At 49.5% G+C, this 19,623-nt stretch overlaps 1 protein-coding gene across 1 annotated transcript in view; it reads left to right on the top strand.

The window, feature by feature from the left end:
- The window catches only part of SHROOM3 (shroom family member 3), a 159,043-nt gene that overhangs the window by 113,966 nt on the left and 25,454 nt on the right, over positions 1-19,623 (top strand). The window contains exon 3 of the mRNA XM_086611732.1: positions 12,132-12,260. Coding sequence (XP_086467858.1) covers positions 12,132-12,260 — 129 coding nt within the window. The remainder of the gene's footprint in view (positions 1-12,131; positions 12,261-19,623) is intronic.

Genomic DNA, 19,623 nt, shown 5'->3' with positions numbered 1-19,623 from the left:
GTTAGGCTGGGGAAGTTGTCATTTTATTTGTTTGTCTTCCTGCGCAGACACCTTTGGCCTGGGAGCTCTCCTACTCCGTCCTAGTTGGAGTGCTTGATGCACTGCAGTCCACGCCTCGGCACGGCGCTGCTCTGCGTGCGGGAGGAAAGCAGTTAAAGCAGCAAAGCCTCTCTGCACCAGAGAGATGTGTGCTGAGAGGGGAATTGAAAGGAAGAGATTTTATGGGGCCCGGTGGCTTTGTTGTGAAGGATGCCAAACCTTCAGGCTGGAAACTGTGGGCTATCGCTGTGCAAAGCGAAAAAGGAGCTTAGTTTCTAAGTGGCTAATGAGTTTACTACCTTGTTTCTGTCAAGGGTTTTGCAGGGGTGCTGCTGATTAATGCCATGTCCATTCCCCAAAGCTATCGCCTTCCTCTTCCATCTCACCAGGCTCAGGCTGACATTGTTTATTAGGCTACTTTCCCTGATTTGTGAGACATAAATATTGACACTGATGGCTGCTTAATAGGATTTGGGTTTGCTGCTCGCTCTGTGAAAGAGTTGGACACTTCTGACTCGAATGACAACTTGTGTTTAGGACTGGCCCCACCAAGACTTAGTTTTGGAGGGTTGGGTTTTTTTCATGAGGATGGTCACAGCGTGTCCTGTGTATGAGGAGAGGCTGAGATTTGGGGATATGCATTGCTCCCCTTTTTCCTATTGACATGCAGAGTAGAGATGTCCAGCCTGTGGCTACAGATGACTGCGTGTCCCGAGCAAAGACGCGGCTTCCGTTGAGATGGTGTTCACACTGGGGAATAATAATCTGTCACGGGAGCTGTCTTTCATTAACTCGTAAATGGCTGCCTTCTGCTTAGCTGTGGAAGACCTCAAGTCAGACTGCCAGTTGGCACTGCAGCGGGTGGTCATCTCCTCCGTGCTTTCTTGATGTGCTTGGAGCTGCCCGAAGGAAAAGCGGTTCGTCCTGTTTCAAACAGAGTGGGTTTGGGTGGGGTTTTAAGATGTGTCTTCAGGGACTTGTGAGGAAAGTCCCATTAAAAGCCGATAAGCATTTAAGCTAGGTGAGGTTTTCTAAGTTTCCCAAGAGTCGTGAAAGGTTCTTTATCTACAAACTAGCACCATCGTGTTCCTGGGAATCCAGCAGGATTTGAGACACTTCCCTGGAAATCAAAGCCATATGCTGATCTGCAGTGTAATTTCTCCTAACTGTTCCAGGAGGTGCTTTCCTCCCTTGGTACTCAAGAGCAGCATCACCAGGGAAGACGCTGAGCTCATCCAGCTGAGCTTGTGAGGTTCCCTCAGCCTCCGCAGGTGCCACTCCAGCCCTGCAGTGCATGCAGGAGAGCATCCCAAGTCCCAGCTCCACATCTTGCTTTGAGCCAAAGGAATGATTTGGGTCTGGACTCAGGATCGTCAGACCGAAACCCAGTAGACAAGGTGACAGGGAAGAGTTTTCCTTTTGGTGGGGTGCACAGAAGAGCTCCCACACATAGCGCTGTGCACAGGAAAGGTGTCTTTTCAGCAGGAGGAAGGCAGAGGTCCATTTATGTGGTGTAACAACAGAGCTTAGTCCTAAATGGCCTGGAATTTCTGCATTCCCCAGTCCTGTGGTTGAAAGAAAAATGTTTATGACTTCTTTACTCTTAGCAATTATTCGTGATGATGTTACTGAGCTGTGTAAGACTTCATGATGTAGACAGGGACAAGTTAACTCTTTACTTAGCTGTGCCATGCAGACAGCCAGCGTCCCACCGCGGGCTGAGACTCGGCTGCTGGCAACTGCCACGAGTTTTGTGGCTCCGGTGTTAGTTTCTCATCCAACTCTGTTCGGTGCTAATCCTGAGACTCAAGCCCACTTGTCCTTTCCACCCTCACAATGCTTCCCCAGCCTGCTGAAACTGGAATAATTGCTTTATTGTCGCTTTCAGTCCTCCCTATCCTTTACCTCCCTCCCGCTCCTTTTTTTTGTAAAATCAGCTGCGTTGTGCCCGTTCCCCGAGCGTGCCCCTCACCCCTGGCAGCAGGGCTGTGGAAAACAAAATGCTCAGAGGGCAGAGCCATAGCTTGGGCACACTGTTTTAACTCGAATGGCTTCACTTCCGTGGGCTTTGCTGCCCGCCTTGGTTTATAGCTGCTTGATGGCTGAAGTTCTGAAAAAGCTGTGGTACCCCTGCGGCAGGGGCACAGTACCCACAGCAAACTCCTTGTGCTCTTTAAAAAGAAAAATGCGAGGAGGTGATTAGCCGGATTGCAGCTCTGCAGCGTTCAGCAGGCTTTTGTTTGCTCTGTGCTTGCACCACGCGCTGTGGGCTCGGTGTGTACCTGAACAGCTCAAGTCGTTCTGCTATTGCCAGGCTATTTTTCTGCCCTCGCTGGACCAGTTCTTTGGTTTCCCACTGGACCTGTCCAGTTAACGTGGTGCAGAGGAGGTATGATGAGCCAGGGATAGCGTTTCTTGTCTCTGGGATGGATGGACCACTAACAGGCGTAGCTGGGTTGTGTAGTAACCATATTTTACTTTTTGCTTTTCTGTACTACAGTCCCTGAGAGCTACAGGGCTCTCAACTCTGTGCAAAACGATGCTGCAGTTGCTGCACAGATTGGGTTTTGTAAAGCAGCTGGCCAAATCCTTATCTCTGTACCCAATCTGTACTCATTTCTCACTTCAGCAAATCTCCTGCTGACGTCCTGAGGAAGTAAATGGATGCAGTGTTGAGTAAGGGATTCAGGAATTCGTCCAGGAAGAAGTGGGTGAGCGGGGTGGAGAAGCAGCTCATAAGAAGTAGCTCATCTTCTGGGGATTAGGCGTTGCTACGCCCATGGAGGTGATTTAGGCCTGTAAAATGCATCCTCAAGTTACTGCAATTAAAATCTGGCATACCAGGAAACGCTGTGAGATAGTCAGGTTGGAGAGCAGAGAGACAACTCGGCTGCAGACTTGGGTCGGTTCTTGATGCTGCATGTCCACCATGCCTGCGACAAATGTGAATTTGGCTTTCTTCTCCCCCCTCTGACTAGCCGCTCCGATTGTCACTCTCTCAGTACCAACCACTGAGACCAGTTTTTCAAAAAAAAAGCTGAGCTGCTGCTCCAGCACTTCAGTAACATCCGTATTTTCAAAGGAGGGCTGCTAGGCTAACATTTCAGGACGTGTTCCTTAAAGTGCACTGCGTTTGCAAGCCAGGAAGAGAGATCCAGCTGTGCTGGCAGAAGAGATTAATGCCCTCGCTTGCTCATCGGTGCCCGAGAGCTCATCCATCTGCCACTGGAACAGTTCATGTAAGCACTCCCTTAATCTTTAGCTTTAAACCTTTTAAACTGTTGGTCTGAACTGACCCAGTTTAGTTTGCCTTTAACATATTAGGAAGTGCTCACGCAAACCACTGCACCAGCAGCTCGAGCCCGGCCCCAGCTCCTACGTGCTGTTGGAAAAGGTTCCCGGTGAGGGCTAGTCTTGCCTTGCAGGTCTGCACCCAGTGGCCAGGTCCCAGGTGGGACACATCTTGCCTGACAATCAGACCCCTCCTTAGGATGGCCCTTTCGTATCTGGAAAACGTCACTGTTCTGAAGGGTGAGTGTAAAGAGAGTAATTCTGGGAAAATATCTTCTGTTCATTGAATCTCTCTTGGTGAGTGTAACTATTTTTTCAGCATGAAAGGCTTGTAGTCTTTTCCCATGGAGTCGTTTTATTTCTTTAATCCTAAGAAGGAAACCAGCCCTTATTTTGTATGAGTATGGCTCCTGCTTCTTTCTTATGGCTGCCTGCCTTTGTAGGAGCTGCAATTACTTTTTTTTTTCATTTACACTTGTCTTTTAGAGCTGGCTTGTGCTTTGTTTTGTGCTGTGTAAGAAAAGTTAAATGTTTTAATTTACACAGAAAGACTTTTGATCAGCACGATTGAGCGTTGGGATACCCCAGAACCTGTGAAGATAATGTTATTGTTGTACCTGTGTGCAGTAGGTATGGTCCTTAAAGGAAGAGAAGTGTTAATCATCCTTCTGCTTCCGTGAGCTCTGCGGTACGTCGTCTTCATTTCGGGCACCTCTGACTAACAGATCTGAGAACTTGTACACCTCAGAGAGAGCTGATCCCAATCTTTTATGGCCAGGTCTGAAAGATTGTTCCTAGGGGCCTCCTGGTCCTGAGCAGCCCGTGCAGAGAAGTGACGCTCTGATTCCCCAGGAAAATCCCACAGTGTCTCCAAAGGCTGGTGTGACTTGATGTCTCTGAAAAAACTCAAGAGCTTTTCAGTAAGAGTCAAGAGCAAATCTACAGATAGTCCTGTTAGTCCTGGGGTGGAACAGAATGAAGATGTAATTTCTGTGCATTTTGACTTTTGTTTTGACACAGTAAGTAGGTAGACCTGTTTTCTGAGGAAGTTAAAACTCTCTGATTACAAGGTGCAGGAAAGCATTTCGCTTACAAGTAGAGTCAGGGTGCAGACTGCACTCCACTTTTTCTGTGGTGCTACCATGTGACAGACCAAGACAGTTGCAACTCTCAAATCTCACCTTCTGAGAAGGTGAGATCTCCCCTGAGCAGGCAGAGTGCTGCTCCCGTCGCTACTGATTTACACCAGCTGAGCATGAGATTCCTTTACTCCCATTGAACTACATCCCACATTACTTTCCGGAATTAAGCCACCGTCCTAGAAAGATTTGGGCCAGAGCTGCGCAGAGCTCTGTTCACCCATGTAGGAACCACTAAAGGCTCCTGAGCTTGATGGGTAGAGCAAAATCATGGCCAGCAACATAAATCCACCTTGTGCACAGCACAGAGTTGGTGCTGCAGCACTGAGCGTTTGGAATTATTCTAGGCATTATTATAGGAATTATTGTTCCTATAAGAAAAGGAATGACCTTTTATTAGATATCAGTGTGTACAAGCCAGGAACGGTGGGCTCCAGTGCCTGAACAGGCAGGCTCCCTGGGTGGTACTGTGGCACAAACAGTAAGCTATAATTGAGTATAACCATAAACTTCTGTTACAAAAAGCCAGGAACTGACTAGGGATAAAAGCTAATTTCTCAGCCCTACAGGTTCTTACTTCCAGCTAGGGTCTGGGTCTTTTCGGCAGGGCCACGCAGGGAACCGTGCACCCCGACGGCCGGCTTGGCAGCACAAGAAAAGGCTTTGGTCTTCGGGGCTGCGTGCCCGGCTGCCTGCCCGCACGCTGAATTCACACGTGCTGTCTGAGGGAGAGCTCCTCGTGCAAAGCAGGAGAAGGCCCACAATTCAGACAGATTTAGGGTGTCTGTAAACGGGTGGCACTGAGGTTGAGGTCTGGGTGCAGTGGAATGCCTATTGTCAAACCTAAAGACCAAAGTGAACGCTACGTATTGTGGACCCGAAAGCAGCTGGCACAAACCAAAAATGTGCATGTGAGTGCCTTTCTAAGTACCCGGTAATCCTCTGGGGCAAAACGAGGATTAGGTCTCTCTGGAAGACAAAGAGGGAGTTCATTTTCTCAAAGATCCCTTGGCCAAGACCAAGTGGAGTGAGGAACCCGAATGAATGCGAATGCTCCTTTCGGATCTCTGCTTGCAAACAGGTTCCGCGCCGCAGCAGCGTGTTTGTGCGTTGGCGTGGGTCCGTGCAAACACGGCGCAGCCAGGTTGTGGGATTGAGGTCAGGTCAAATAAAACCCATCCCATCTCAGATGAAAGGGAAAGCCAGAAAACCACCGGGCAAGCAGGACTAGAAGGTATTGTGCAGTCAATTTGTGGTGTCCTTTCTCCAGATTTTTTCTCAGTGGACCTGAAGGTCAGTGCTCATTGAAGTTGTTTAAGTTGGAGTTGCTGAAGTGAAGAGCCCTCCTAGAAGGAAAGCTGTGAGTCTGAATTAATTCCAAGAGATTTCTTGGCCTCTGTTTCTTTGCCCTGAAATACCACGTGCTCGGCATGACCGTGTAGGAGCCATGAGACTGAAAGTGATGGGTGCTTGAATGTGAGAGGTATCCATCTGAAATCTGCCGTCCCAAGACAGCTGTGTGATTTCTTAGCCCTTTAATTTGCCTTCAAGCAATGGCCTGTGCATGTAGAAAAGCACGAGCCACCTCTGCAGTGTTCCTGGAAAATTTCTTCTTTTCCCTTTTGGCTTATGGCACGAAGATCAGCTCTAATAATCCTGCCTTAATGGGTATCAGCATGGATGTGCCAGTGATGCACACAAAACCATTTATATTAAATACTCCTGTTTCGTAGAAGCAGGAGCCAGCAGCACTCTGAATGGTTTGGGGTTTTGTGTTTTTTTTCCCCTGAGCTTTACTGACCCATCTGAATCCAAGACGTGGATGTTACTGTTTCTACTTGAGACTTGGATCGTGCCGCAGAACTCTGGGAAGAATACCTAATTCGGTCCCAAGATTCATGTGCTCAATGAGCCTTATTGTGATTTCAAAACCTGGCTTGCTCTGCACTAGGATGAAAAAGTCCTTCCAGGGGTTTTCACAGGTGGAACCTGTTGTGTTTTGAGGTGTCCTTGAATTCCTTATCTGCCTCAGTAGGCTGTGGACTTGAACCTGTATTTTCGCTGTCTTAGATGAGCGTCCCAGGTGGCAGGCTGGAGGTTTTACCCAGGAACTAAGAGACTTTTCCCAGCAAAACCTTTAGTCCAAGCTGCATGCCCTCCAAGGAGAAGTTTCAGTTCAATATACAAGAGTTTCTCTGATAAAAAAATTGTTTTGTCCACATATTTCCAGTTGGTCGTGGCTCTTTGTCAGGCTCGGGGGTCCCATGAGCATGGTCTACGTTGCCAGTACCAGCTAAGACCCACGTGTGCTCCGTCCAGGAGAGGACCTGGGCCTTTGTGCTCTGACACACAGGGCACTTCCACTTCAGCTAAAGGAGATTCTGTGAGCGTGACAGAGATGTGGATTACGGGCTATTTCTGGACCAGCCACAGGAGGTAACAAAATAAGAAACACATAAGCAATCCAGTCTTTTCGCTTCAGGCGGAGCGGGAGGATCTGCAAAGCAGCGTGCCCGCTGGCGAGCGCCAGGCCGGTGCCCGGGGTGAGTGTGGTCCCTCTCCCCTTCTGCAGCCCTGCCTGGAGGATCTCGCTCCTTAAGAGCCTGGAGGAGGCAGGAAGGCTTGCTGTTTGCCAGGAGACAGGGGACTGGCGCGGAGGCGGCGTTTTCGTTCACAAGGAGACGTAACTCCAGCTCATCAGCTGCCGAGAGCATCCCTGCAACCTGCAGGATGAGGAGAGCCGGAGGTGAAGCTGCTGGACTCTCCTGATGTCACTTGGCTGAGCTGGGGATCTCAGGACATCCTGGGACATTGTGTAACTGGGGTGCTGGGAGGATAAACCAAGCAGCCTCAGCTCCTTCCTCTCCCTCCTTGCAGGGCTGTCGGAGCCGAGTTGTGCTTTGTCGCTGCTTCTCTTTGGTTTTGTGGCCGTGCTGTGCGCTGTTTGTGTAGTTGGCTCTTACGTTCTCATTTAAGACAAAGGGGAAAAATATCAGGAATTGCCTACAAAGCACTGTAGAACTTGCAAGAGAAGTTCCTTCCTTTAATCTCAAATTCAGAAGTGTCAGAGTGTGAGCAGTTATTTTTCTAGGAAAGCTTGTAATTCTCATAGGGGTTATAAACAGTCCTGTTGATCCCAAATGGTTTAAAAATCAGAATTTAAGCTCCATCCTCTCTACTAGGAATAGCGGTGGGCTTAGAAATAATAAGACATTAAAAATTACTAAACCTATTAACATTTAGGGGTTTGATCCTCTGGGACTTAGGTCTTCTATTACTGTGGCAGCAAACCTGATGTTAGTTTAAAATAATTAATCATGACTCCAAGAGGTGGAACCATTAGAAAAACACTGATTTTAAAAAATTTAAAAACCCCACAACCTTTAATCATTTTTAAACAACATTTTTAACTCTCTAGGCTTGATTTAGGAAACCACACCGTACTGGAGTGTGTAGATTATAAATAAGGGTAAGGGAGACTGAAGAAAAGGAGAAGGAAGAGCTGAGAGCCCAAAAGGTCAAGATGAACGATACGAAATGTTTCAAGTATGCAGGTGACGGGAGGTCAGGGCAGGAGGCAGATAAGGCAACCAGAGGAGGGTGGAGATGTCCGTGGTCAGAAGCGATGGATCTCCCTAGAAGAGCGAATGAGTTGTGCAGGGATTGTGGCGGCTTGGGAAGGACACGAGACGTCGGATGGCAGCGACAGGCAAACTGGTGTTGTAGGGAGTGGGTTAATATGAAAGAAGGCCACCCGTGCTTTCTTGCAGAGCTCTGAAGAGGGTGGTAAAAACCAGGGAAACGTTTCGCAGGTGTCTGGCAGCGCTGGATGTGCAGGGCAGATATTGCCGCGTGGGTCGAGAGGTGCCGCCTCTTTCTTCTGGCGGCTGGTGCTCTCTGCACAAGGCAACCAAGCTGTGGGTCAATGAAACTTCTGAGGAGCAGGCTTTTCTTAAAACACCACTTAAATCTGTAGTTCTGTGTTCTTTCACTGTTGTCGAGCAAGCATCAAGCAAAAAATCCGAACATGGCGTATTTTTAGAAGAGGGAAGAGCTGAGCAGAGTGTCTTTGCACAGCTACTTGTTAATGTGTGTGGCATTAAATACCAAAGGCACCCTGGGAGCAGCAAGTATAAATAACAATTCATAATTAACCACGAACTTTGCAGAAAAGGAAAGATTTCAGAGGCAGCTGCCAGGCTCAGGTGGGAGGTAAAGGAGTTTTATATAGACTGCGCTAGGTTTCCTGTCTCCCACTTGGAAGCTTTAGGAAGAAGATGATAACAAAAAGCACAACTGCAGGCCACTCCTTGCCAGGGATACTTTTTAGCTGTGCAGTTGTGAGGCACTTTGCAACATCCCGAAATAAAATGCAACCCCGACCTTAAAGAGCGTCCCAGTGGGCTGGGTGCTGTTGCAGAGAGCCATCAGGCCGTGCCGTCCCGGGGACAGCTCCAGCTTTAGGAGGACGCTGGCTCCAAGGAGAAGGCATGAGTGGTGATGGTCAAGAGCCAAGGTAGGCCCTCAGTGTCTTGCACTGGGGTGGCTGATTCCATGTTACAGTTGAAGAAGTGTCTTTATAGAGATGAGCACACTGAGCTGCCTTAGCAAATGATTTAGGAATGTCTTGGAAAATCTCCTGGGATAAGCAGTCAGGTCGCTTGGCTGAGCGTAAGGCAGAAAGCTGCAAGGGGAGGGAAGGTGTTGGATTTATGGGTCGGGCTTGGGGGAGGTCTCCACCTCTGCAACTGCAGCCCTGGTGCTGACCTTGGGTGTTCTCCCCGCTCAGCCAGCTGTGCTCCCGCTGGAGGCACCCCTGCCTGGGTGTCCTCCTCTCCGGCGACGCAGCCGGCGGTGACCGCCGCTGTGCTCCGTCCCTGATGTGTGTGTGCTTCACCGGTGGAAGGATCCTCATCCCGCGCGTTCCCCACTGGGCTTGGTTCATGGTGTTATTTATAGACTACTGGCTGATTAGTTTTCAATGTCTTATTGAGCTCGCCGTTCCACACAGAGCTCAGTAATTACAGGGTTTTTAAGAGGCTCGGGAAAACCTCCGTTGCGTTTCCTTCTTACCCCGAATAACAACCCCGGAGCCCATGCAGACACTAATTAACGTTTCTTTGTCTCGGAGAGGTAAAGCCCCAAGTTATGCATGCTGGCCAGCACTGGTTTCTTGCTGTGCAAGGGGGAACACCCAAGCTGCTTACCCACCGCTGCTTCTGGCTGCCGGCTGCGAGGGTCAGGTCCGCACAGATCCATATGGGAACCCTTGGAAGTGACTTAATCAGAAAGCTCCGCTCGCAGCAGAGTTCAGAGTCTGTGTTGTCTCTTGCTTTCTCCGTGTGTTTTGAAATTAAAAAAAAATAAAGGAGCAAGTGCTGAAAGATGAGCAGGAAGCTGTAGGCACTTACTCTGTTATATCAGTTTCTCAGGCTGCTGACTTCTCTTTTAATGTATTTGGCACAGGGGCAATTTCCCAGTCCTGAATATTGTTACTGGTTGCTTCAGCGAGGACCTGAGCGGCTTTACTCACTGCAGGAGTACTGGTGTAGCCTGGGAGAGCCCAAGTCTGCTATTTAGGAAGCAAACAGGGACGTTACAACCGAGCGCTGCTGGAAACGTGTTAGGAAAGTTCATTGCTGATCCGAGGCGTCTCCTGTGAACACGGCAGAGATCTTCTGCTGTCTCAGTATCTGCTTTCAGACAGGTTGAAACCGCGCTCCGAGAATCCTATCGAAGGGATTGCCGTGACTTTTTAAGTGTTTCGGTGTTGTGAGGAGGGTTACGGTGCCGTGGCAGTTGGTGGCACTCTGGGACATCCAGATGCCTTTTTCACGGCCCCGGTAGCGAACCAGGGGAGGGTATAAGGGATGGTAGTAATTCCCTGTGTGGGAAATGAATCGGGAGGTCAGGATTTACCCCGGAGTTAAGACAAGTGCCTCTGCGGAGATCCTTTCCCCTCTGATGGGATCCTGCCACGGCGCTGTCAGCAAGACACCTTGAGAGGCTTCAGCACGATGTGCAGCAGCCTCACCTCGAATTTGGGCTGTCCTTAAATGCTCCCAGGGGCTTGGTGGGGTCCCTGGTCACAGAAGGTGTTGTAGGGGCAGAAGTGCAGTTCTTAGTGGCTGGGACCACCTCTCCGGTGTTTCCATACAAAGCCTTAAATAGAGGACTTTGTCCTCTAAACACTGCAGCTGTAAATATATTTTGCTTATGAAATTGTGTACTTATTTCTATATGTACATTTTTTATGTACAGTCTTTTAAACCCTCGTCTGTTAGCAGGTCTTCTGTCCTTTCTCCATCCTGCAGTGAAATCTCCTCTAAAAATCAGCGATTATTCGTGGTGAACTTGGTAAGCAAAGAGAATTGGAGCCGTTAACGGTGTTGGCACTCGACAGGGCTGCAGCGGAGGAGGTTGTGCTCCTGGTGTATGACAAGGCTGGTACCGGAGCGGGGAGGGGGATCCTTCTACTCTGATGAAAAGCTTGACATCATCTCGGAGGAGAGGGGTAGCAGAGCCAAAGCAGAACGGGATTTTGTGCACGGAAAGCAAAGGCAGCTAAGGCAGGCAGCGTTTGGGGTAAAATTTGGATAAAGACAAGCAGAGCGAGCGAAAAGGCCGTTCCGGATCGTTCGCTCTCCCTAATCTAGGTGAAAGTGCTGCTGCGCTTCCCTGCTATATCTCATCCGCAATGTGAGGCTTAACATTCCTGCCCGGCACGTGGGGGCTTGGGGAGGGAGCGCGGGGGGGAGGACGGAGCCGGACACAAAGACGGCTGGCCTCTCACCGGAATGGCATCCAAGCCATCCCAGCTATCCAAAGCCCCAGATGCCGGCGTGTGCGCCCGGAATTACAGCCGTGCCCGAGGGAGTAAGGAGGGGGTCCTTTCAGACACACTTCTGTTCAGTGGGGGGGTTCCTCGAGCGAGCAGGAATTTCAAATCTCTGCCGCGTTTCAGTGCAAAAAATGGGAGCAAGTGGGAATACTGGATCGTTTCAGGCTCTGCTGTGCCTGCGGGTGGGAAGGAGCTGAAGGGATGGTCACACGATGTTTGTGTGGCTTCTGCACGCCTGTGACCAAGCCGGGTACATATTTGTTGGCAAACTTTTTTGGAAATGTCAGTAGAGGGGGGGGATAGGCTTCTCTTTCTTGCTCTGACTCCGTGGACCTTTCTCTTAACTTTCCTGTTGTGCTTTCAGAGCGTTCCCTGGGCTCTCGTAAGGCCGTTACCTATGGAAAGCCAATGTCCCACAGTGCAACCCCTGAACTCCACACTTAGGGATTGAGAGTCCCAAAGCGCAGATGTAGGATAATGAGTTCTGTGCCGCGGATGCTGCAGCTGATCCCTCTCCTGCGTGCCAAGAAGCAGTGCTGCAGTGTTGTGCAGCTCCTCCAAAACAGTGGTGAGGGGCACTGGCAGGGGCTGAGCGCTGCCCAGCTATCAAGGGGAGCAAAATCTCACTTTCGTAGCCTGCCTGGGCAGCGACATGGAGAAGAAAAGGGATACGTGTGGCTTTCCGTGACGTTTTCTTTCCCCTTTTTATTGCCCCCTGAGGCTGCGTGTTGCCTTCTTTCCTAAAATCTTTTATTAAATGTAGGATATAAAGGCTGGGTTTTGTGTGACCACATTTTCATGGCCTTGGTTTCTTTTGGCAGGGACACACATGCAGCGAAGGGATGCACCGACCTGTCTCCCACCCCGCTCAGTCCTGAGTGCATGACCGCCGACTTTCAGCCCAGCAAAGCCACGTGGTCGGGAGGAGTTAAATTACGGCTGAAGACCAGGTGAGAACGCGTGTGTGTGTGTGTGTGTGTGTGTCCCTGTCTGCTGTGTGTGTTTCGTGGCCACCGTTCTTGGGGAGCACCTGGCAAACTCCACTTCCCTTTGGAGAGCAGCTGGCAAACTCCACTTCCCTTTTGTGGGAGCGTGGGCAGCAGTACTGCTGGAGTGGAGCAGCGTGAATCCTCAGCGTCGGCGGCATCGGGCAGTGGAAGAGGTCCAGGACAGTATCTTAACATCACACCCACCTTTTCCCAAGGCTTCCTTGGCCTCAGCACGGTGCCAGGGAAATAAATTCACCTTCTGGGCCTTGAGTCAAGCATCAACGTTGCTGGATGTCGGTAACATTTACATAGGGCTGCGTGTAAAATAGTTACTGCTTTGGCTGCCAGTGTGCCTGAGGGTGACTCATTGAGAAGGAGTCCTGGAAGACGTCTCCTTTCTCCTCAGAAACTTTGTCAGTGGTGGTAAAGGTCATCAGAGATGCTGGACAAAACTATCTGTACAGAAGTGATGCAAGCCTGCTGTGGCTCCCCAGCAGTAAGTGCCTGGCTTTCCAAAACCACCTGGCTTCTTCCCAGTTTGTGAGTTTCAGCGGGAGTTTGGCATTCACGACACTCCTGCTGAGTTCCTATCTGCATTTTCAAAGGATTAAATGTCTGCAGAAGTCAGATTCCTGAATTGCTCTGCATCAGCCAGCGTTGGGGTAGAGCCTGACTTCCTTCCTTTCTCCAGGCAGTTTAGGACCGAATCCTACAGCATTTACTCAGGCAAAGGTTTTGCTGGCATCAGAAGAGCCTCTGACATCAGTCAGGTGGTAATCTGGATGACCTCATAGATTTCTGTGTCTCGTGCTTCTGAGATTTGTGCCATAAAGTCAAAGCAGTGACTTTTACTGGCAGCATTGCGCTCAGGCCAGACCTTGACTTAGATAAAGTCAAGAAGCCGCGCTGATTTCCTACAGCTGGAGGAAACGTGGCCCAGTGGCTGTTACTGGGTGGCTGAGAAGGGAACGCAACACACACAGTCACGTTCTGATCTTATCAGCAAGGATGTGCTCCTGGAGCAAACTCACTGACCTGGGTGGAGGTGCTCCAGCTTTTAGTCACTGCAGACAGTTACGGAGCTGCCAAAGGAGGAGAAAGAGCTCAGCTCTTCCGCCAGCGTTCGTGTGTCCAACCTCACTAGGTTTGTATTGCTTTCCTCCAGATGAGGGTTTGCACCTGAAATTATCTCTCTCGGATGAAACCAATTTTAGAGGCTGAAATCTCTCCTCAAGCTAGTTTTATCAGGGAGAGCTTTATCTCTGACTGGGGTGTGGGACTCTGCAGTTCCTCAGGTATGTGACTCACGGCGAATTTGGGAAAGAAGCTCCCATACATCCACCACCTTCCGACAGCGATGAGTTATTCACCGTACGATCTGTAAATCCCACTTGCCTGTCGGTCTAGTAGCAGATCTTTGCAGAAGCTCCAAAGTTTAGCGTTTCACTTGGATTAATTTATCTTTGGATACAGACCTGACGTTTTGCTTTACTTTCCCAGCAGCGTGGGAGGCTGTGTCTGCGTATCTCAGTTTAACTCGGGCTGAAGCTTTGGGTACAAACAGGAAGTTGCTTTAATGTGTAAGAGTTTGGGCATCGGAGGGTATTTCAGACCCAGTGGCCTTTGCTTTGGTGGTAGCACCAGCTTCAGTTCCCCTGCTTGTTACTTTCTGCAGACTCACCCAAGGCGGTGAAGGCAACGGGCCGTCAGCTCTCCCGATCCGTTTCTGAAATTTGGGGTGATGAATGAATATCCTCAGTCTAAAGGGAAACCCAGAGCTCGGGACCGGTTTCTCTAAGTGTTGCAGTTGAGCATCTATGGAAAGATGCCTCCCTGGTGTAAGTCCTAGTGAGATAAGTCCTAGTGAGATACTCAAGGATGGCCACCTATCCCACCCGCTCCCTGCAGGAAGAGCAGGAAGGTGAATTCCCAGCTAGGATTAAATCATGAGTTCACCTGAGTAGCTAGAAGTTCGAACTCCCCGTGGTACCCTTCACCTTTTATTTTCTTGCAGTAGCTCAGCACGCAGTCTGTGGGTGAGCAGACCCCTCACACACACACACACGTGCGTGAATGCACGGACATACGTTCAGCACCTAAAGGACCTTCTTCTCTCCCGTTTACCCTTGCTACATTAGCACCTTGGTGTTGAGTTTATTAGCCTTGCCTGTGATGATCCGAGGGCTGGAGCACCTCTGCTATGGAGACAGGCCGAGAGAGTTGGGGCTGTTCAGCCTGGAGAAGAGAAGGCTCCAGGGTGATAATATTGCAGCCTTCCAGTACTTAAAGGGGCTACAGGAAAGCTGGAGAGGGACTTTTTACAAGGGCGTGTAGTGATAGGACAAGGGGCAATGGCTTTAAACTGAAAGAGGAGAGATTTAGATTGGATATAAGGAAGAAATTTTTCCCTCAGAGGATGGTGAGGCACTGACGCAGGTTGCCCAGAGAAGCTGTGGCTGCCCCATCCCTGGCAGTGTTCCAGGCCAGGTTGGATGAGGCTTTGGGCAACCTGGTGTAGTGGAAAGTGTCCCTGCCCATGGCAGGGGGGTTGGAACTAGGTGATCTTTGAGGTCCCTTTCAACCCAAACCATTCTATGATTCTATGATTTGTAGCCTTGTAGCTCAGAGGAGAAGCCAGCTACTGGCTGAAAGGCTTGCCCTGAAAATCCCCTTGGTTACCTGCCGTGACTCATTGTCCACGTTACGTTTGGATAATCGGGCTCAGAGGGCAGCGTTTCTGCTGCCAGCCACCGAGTTCCTCCTGAGCACTGAACGAGACTGGGAAAACACATTCTTGCCATTGTTTCTAAGTCTCTCCTGTTGCAAGTTGCTGTGTGTTTGATATCGGGGTGCAAAAGAATCTAAGCTATGCCTGTTTTTCTGTCTTTTTAACTAATTTACTGACTGGAGAAGAATGAGGAAAAAATATTTGAATTAAGCCCGTTGGGCCAATTCATCAGTAGAGATAAATTAATGCAGCTTTGTGACTTCTGCAAAGCGGTGGGCAGGGTAAGCCACTGGAGGGTCTGGCTGCTGAGATTTTCTGCCCGTGCTCTGAGAGATGATGCGAATGCCTGGAGAAGTCAGGAAATAATAGGGTCCTTCTCAAAGACTGTAAGTTAGTCAGCTGTCTCCTTTCCATGTCTGTTCTTTCTTCCTCTTTTTCCAGCGAAGGAAACAGTAGAATCGTAGCAAGAAGAGGAAAGTTGAAGAGGGTCTTTAACCCAGTGCTCACCAGCTCATCATTCTAGCCTACACGTGCTCTCCGTACCTGGCAGGAGGCTGTCTTGCCTTCCACATGCCTAAGCCACGGTCCTGCGTGAACAGCATAGAGGGACTATCCTGGCAGCAAGTACTTTCTCAAAATAGAGATCTGAAATAGTCTTTATTTTGCAATTTAAATCATACTTATCGTGTCGCTGGGTAATGCTTTCTTTAAAAAAGCAAGCTGTCAGAGGATCCCAGTAGGACAAAGCCCTTGAATCCAGTCATCAACATGACTGAAGCTTGTAAACATCACTTCTCACATTAATACCCGAAGCCCTGCTGTTACTATTCGAGGCTGCTGTCTGGATAGCATCAGGGAATATCAGTGGGATCCTTTCTTTGTGTAGGGCCAAGTCCTCGATCTAAATATTCCCCGTCAGCCGGACGCTGGGGCGAAGGGAGGAGGAGGCAGCAGCGCCCGGCTCCGTTCCTGGCGCTGCGCCCTGCGGCGGGCCCACCGGCTGCTGATTCTGGGGAAGGCACTTCACCTCTCAAGGCCTTTGTTTCTTTTTCTGGAAAATGGATAGATGCCCCTTTCTTGGATAAGGCAGCCTAGGGGTTACCAAAGGAAGGTGATAACACAGAGGTGTGATGTGCCAGACCAATAATCATTAATTACAATGTTTGACTGTTCCTGAGTTCAACTAAGGAGCGACCGTTGCTCACAGCTGCCATCACCTCTGACCGATCCCAGCACTTCCTCTGGCAGCCTGGGGTGCAGAGCTTTTCTTTCAAGAAAAGCCATCTTTGGTCTCCTGCAAACTCTGGCAAGTTTTGCTGCAGCCCTCGACGCTCTCGTGTACCCTCCGCCATCCACGCCTTGGCCCTTACCAGAGGCAGCGTGATGAACATCGTCCCATCCACAAAATAATCTTCCTGCATCGCTTTTCTCTGCCTGGTTTTGGTGCTAGGGAGAGAAGAGGAGGAGGAGAGACTGGTGGTTTCCTGCCTGTGGGGTTGAAAAGAACGGTAGAAAAAACCTCTATGTACGTGATTGTCATCTCTGCTTTCACCCAGGGCTTCTCTTTCCAGCGGTATGGTGGGGAGTTTTTCCCAAAGAGTTGACGGTGGTAGTGGTAGGAAATCTGAGCAGAAGCCTCTGATTCTCTGCTTCCTCGCCTCAGAGAGACTTCAGGAGGCTTGGGAGGTGTCTCCCAGGTCTGATGTGGCACTCAGGGCCTGGTCTGGTGCAACCCAGACATGCCAAGATGCCAAGCGATGCTGGTCAAAGGGAAAAAACAAACAGTGCCTGACATGTCACCTGAGAGCAACATCTGCCTGTGCCCCTGGGAAAGGGGCTGGAGAGAGACATGAGGCCAGGCTGGTCTGGGATAGAGCCCTGAACTCGGCTGGGGTATTTTTCTACATTTTTTTTTCTTTTTTTTTTTTTTTTTAAGACTCAGACTGCTAAAAACTGTGATACTCTGAAGGGATTCCCTGGTGCGAAGTTGTCCTCTAGAAGTTGCAGAGATTGACGTACTGTGGAAAAGAAGCTTGTGTGCTGGTATGAGAAGATTCACACATTTCACCCAAGTGTTCCGAAGTGAAGGGTTTTTCTGTGTGTTTTTTACTTAGGGAAAGTTTTAATCTGAGCATAAAGAGGGGTCGGGGGTGCAATTCTCCCTGTGCTTTGTAGGTGAGGCGATACTCTTGCCCAAGATCCATGACATGAAATATCATTTCATGTACTTCAGGACTTTCTAACGAGTTCTTCTTTTTAGTCAAAATTGTGAAGGGACTGAGCTCGCTCCAGATCTCTCCTGTCCTGGAATTTATCTCTGTGAGCCTAAAAAAAATGGATTCAATGAAAGACACATCAAGCTGACCCCACCGTGGTCCCACTTCTTTCTAATTGGCCTCGTCTGTTAGGCTTATTTTTAGAACCACGACTGAACCTTAATTAAGAGTGACATTGCTTTGAGTAGATTGTGGCCTGGCTCTGTCGAAATCCTAATAGGCTTCTGAGTGCTTTAGTTTTTCCTTCATCTCCTGCTTAATAGCCAGGCATAGGGACTGCAGCAGCACGTTGGGATGGCTGTAGAACGTGTCCTTGTTAAGCCAGCGCTCCTTTTAGATGTGGCCGTCCTGGAGACAGGTCCACAGCAGTGAAAAGTCAGATTATTGTTTATGCTTTGTGTTTATGCAGGTACACAGTCGCCCTAGGAGGGTACACACAGATCGCTATGATCGGAGTCTCTCCGTATGGGAAGAGCCTACTGCACCGTGCAGTGAGGTACGGCTCAGGACGTACTGGTCACATACTTTTTGCTGGTTTAGCAATATCACCAGCTTGAGGATGGCGTGGTAAGGATGGGCAGCTGCCTTCATGGCTTTCTCTCCTGTGACTCAGTGCCTGGGGTTAGATCTGAGAGGCACAAGCGTTGCACTTGCATCCAAATCTTTATTCTCTTCTACAGGAGGAGGATCTCCACTGCCGATCCCCCGTCCCTTCCCACCTTTCCAGATGAACAGGCCGGGCCATGGCTACCCCTTCCAGCTCCAGCAACCTCCCACACAGCCACCTGGGCCACATGGTTGCTGGGAGAAAGCACATCCACAGGGATTGCGGTTGTCTGTGATGGCACAGAGTGACCCTCTTGGCCTTAGGTCTCTTCTGTATTTCTTCCCATCTTTCTTGAGCACGTTAACAACAGCAGCTGGTCAAAACCATCCCTGCAGGTCATGGAGAATGTGTCCCAGTGACTGCTGCTCCTTCCTGGATCAGCAGATGGATTCTGCTGATGCTTTTCTTGAAAGGTTTTGCTGCCTTTATCTTCAGCTTTTTCCCTCTCTGCTGAGGAGGATTTTGAAGCTTGCTGCGACAGAGAAGACACAAGCACAAGGTCAGTGGTAGAAGAAGAACTGTTCACAGATGGTCTCTATGCAGCTATCTCAGACGATGTGTTTGCCAGACAGCAGACTGACAAAAACTTAACTCCCCACAAGCTCTGTGGGTGCGTTGCAGTAGAAATAGATCAGTTTATTTGGGGCGTTGATGACTCCGAGTTGCTAATTGGTCAGCCACAACATCCCCTCCCAGGCGTTCGCTTATTAGCTTCCTAAAAGGCTGAGTTACATCCTGTTATTGTCTGCAAGGATAAAATTCAGTCTGTGTTTCCTAAGAGAAGGTGCTTTCCTTGTGAAATCCTTCTCTTGTAGCTTCAGCAGCTTGCTTTGATACTCTCATGCTGCGTCTAATCTGCACAGCAAGTACCTCCCATGATGTGCCCCAGCATCCCGATCCATAATGGACCAGGATATGGCATGTGAGAGGAGGCAACTGCTTCCTTCCTGCTTCTCATCCCAAGGTCCCATAAATTTGGCCTAAGGATCCACCTGCAGTTCTTGTTGTCGTGGCCGCAGTGGCTGGTATTGCTGTGGTCCTTGACCTCAGCCCAAACGTGCTGCTGGCAACCTGGAGGCTGCTGTCAGAAACCTGGAGCAGAAGAGTCTTCCTTACTTCCAAAACTGCTCTACTTGGAGGTTTAGGAAAAGGGAAACTTCTCTAGACAGATGCAGAACAAATGAAAATGGCAATTTGAAGGAACTAGGTTGTTTGCTTTGGCTAAAGATGAGCCTTTTCACCCAGAAGTATCCGTGCGCTCTCGGAGGAGCGGGCTGGAGCACGTTTGAATTGCAGAGCGCTGAGGTCCCGCGTCCTCTGGCATCGGTAAGGAGCGGTGTGTAAAGACGGAAATCGGACTGAAAACATCGTTCTGGATGGTTTTAGTTCGTAACCTTGGGAAAAAGGTAAATCAGCCTTTCGGTTATGCTGCAGAGAAAGCTTCAGATGGCTGCTCCCTAGATGCTGACTCACTCCTAGAGTTAGTGCCAAGGTGTCTTTAGGAAGTTCCATTACTGTTTTGCATACAAAGCATAAAAATAATCTGCAGAGATTACAGAGAAGAGCCCTTCCTAATAAGAGAGAGCTACAGAGTGATTAATGGTGAAGGGCCTCGGAAATGTCAGCGTAGCCCTCGCAGCCCAGACTGCATCGAGCCTTCGTCAGGCTGCTGATGTGCTGGTCACGTTCCTGTCTAGAAATGCTGTGACCAGT

This window comes from Tauraco erythrolophus, chromosome 5 (genome assembly GCF_009769465.1).
Source record: "Tauraco erythrolophus isolate bTauEry1 chromosome 5, bTauEry1.pri, whole genome shotgun sequence".
Classification (NCBI taxonomy): Eukaryota; Metazoa; Chordata; class Aves; order Musophagiformes; family Musophagidae; genus Tauraco; species Tauraco erythrolophus.
This window is presented reverse-complemented; position numbering and strand designations above follow the sequence as displayed.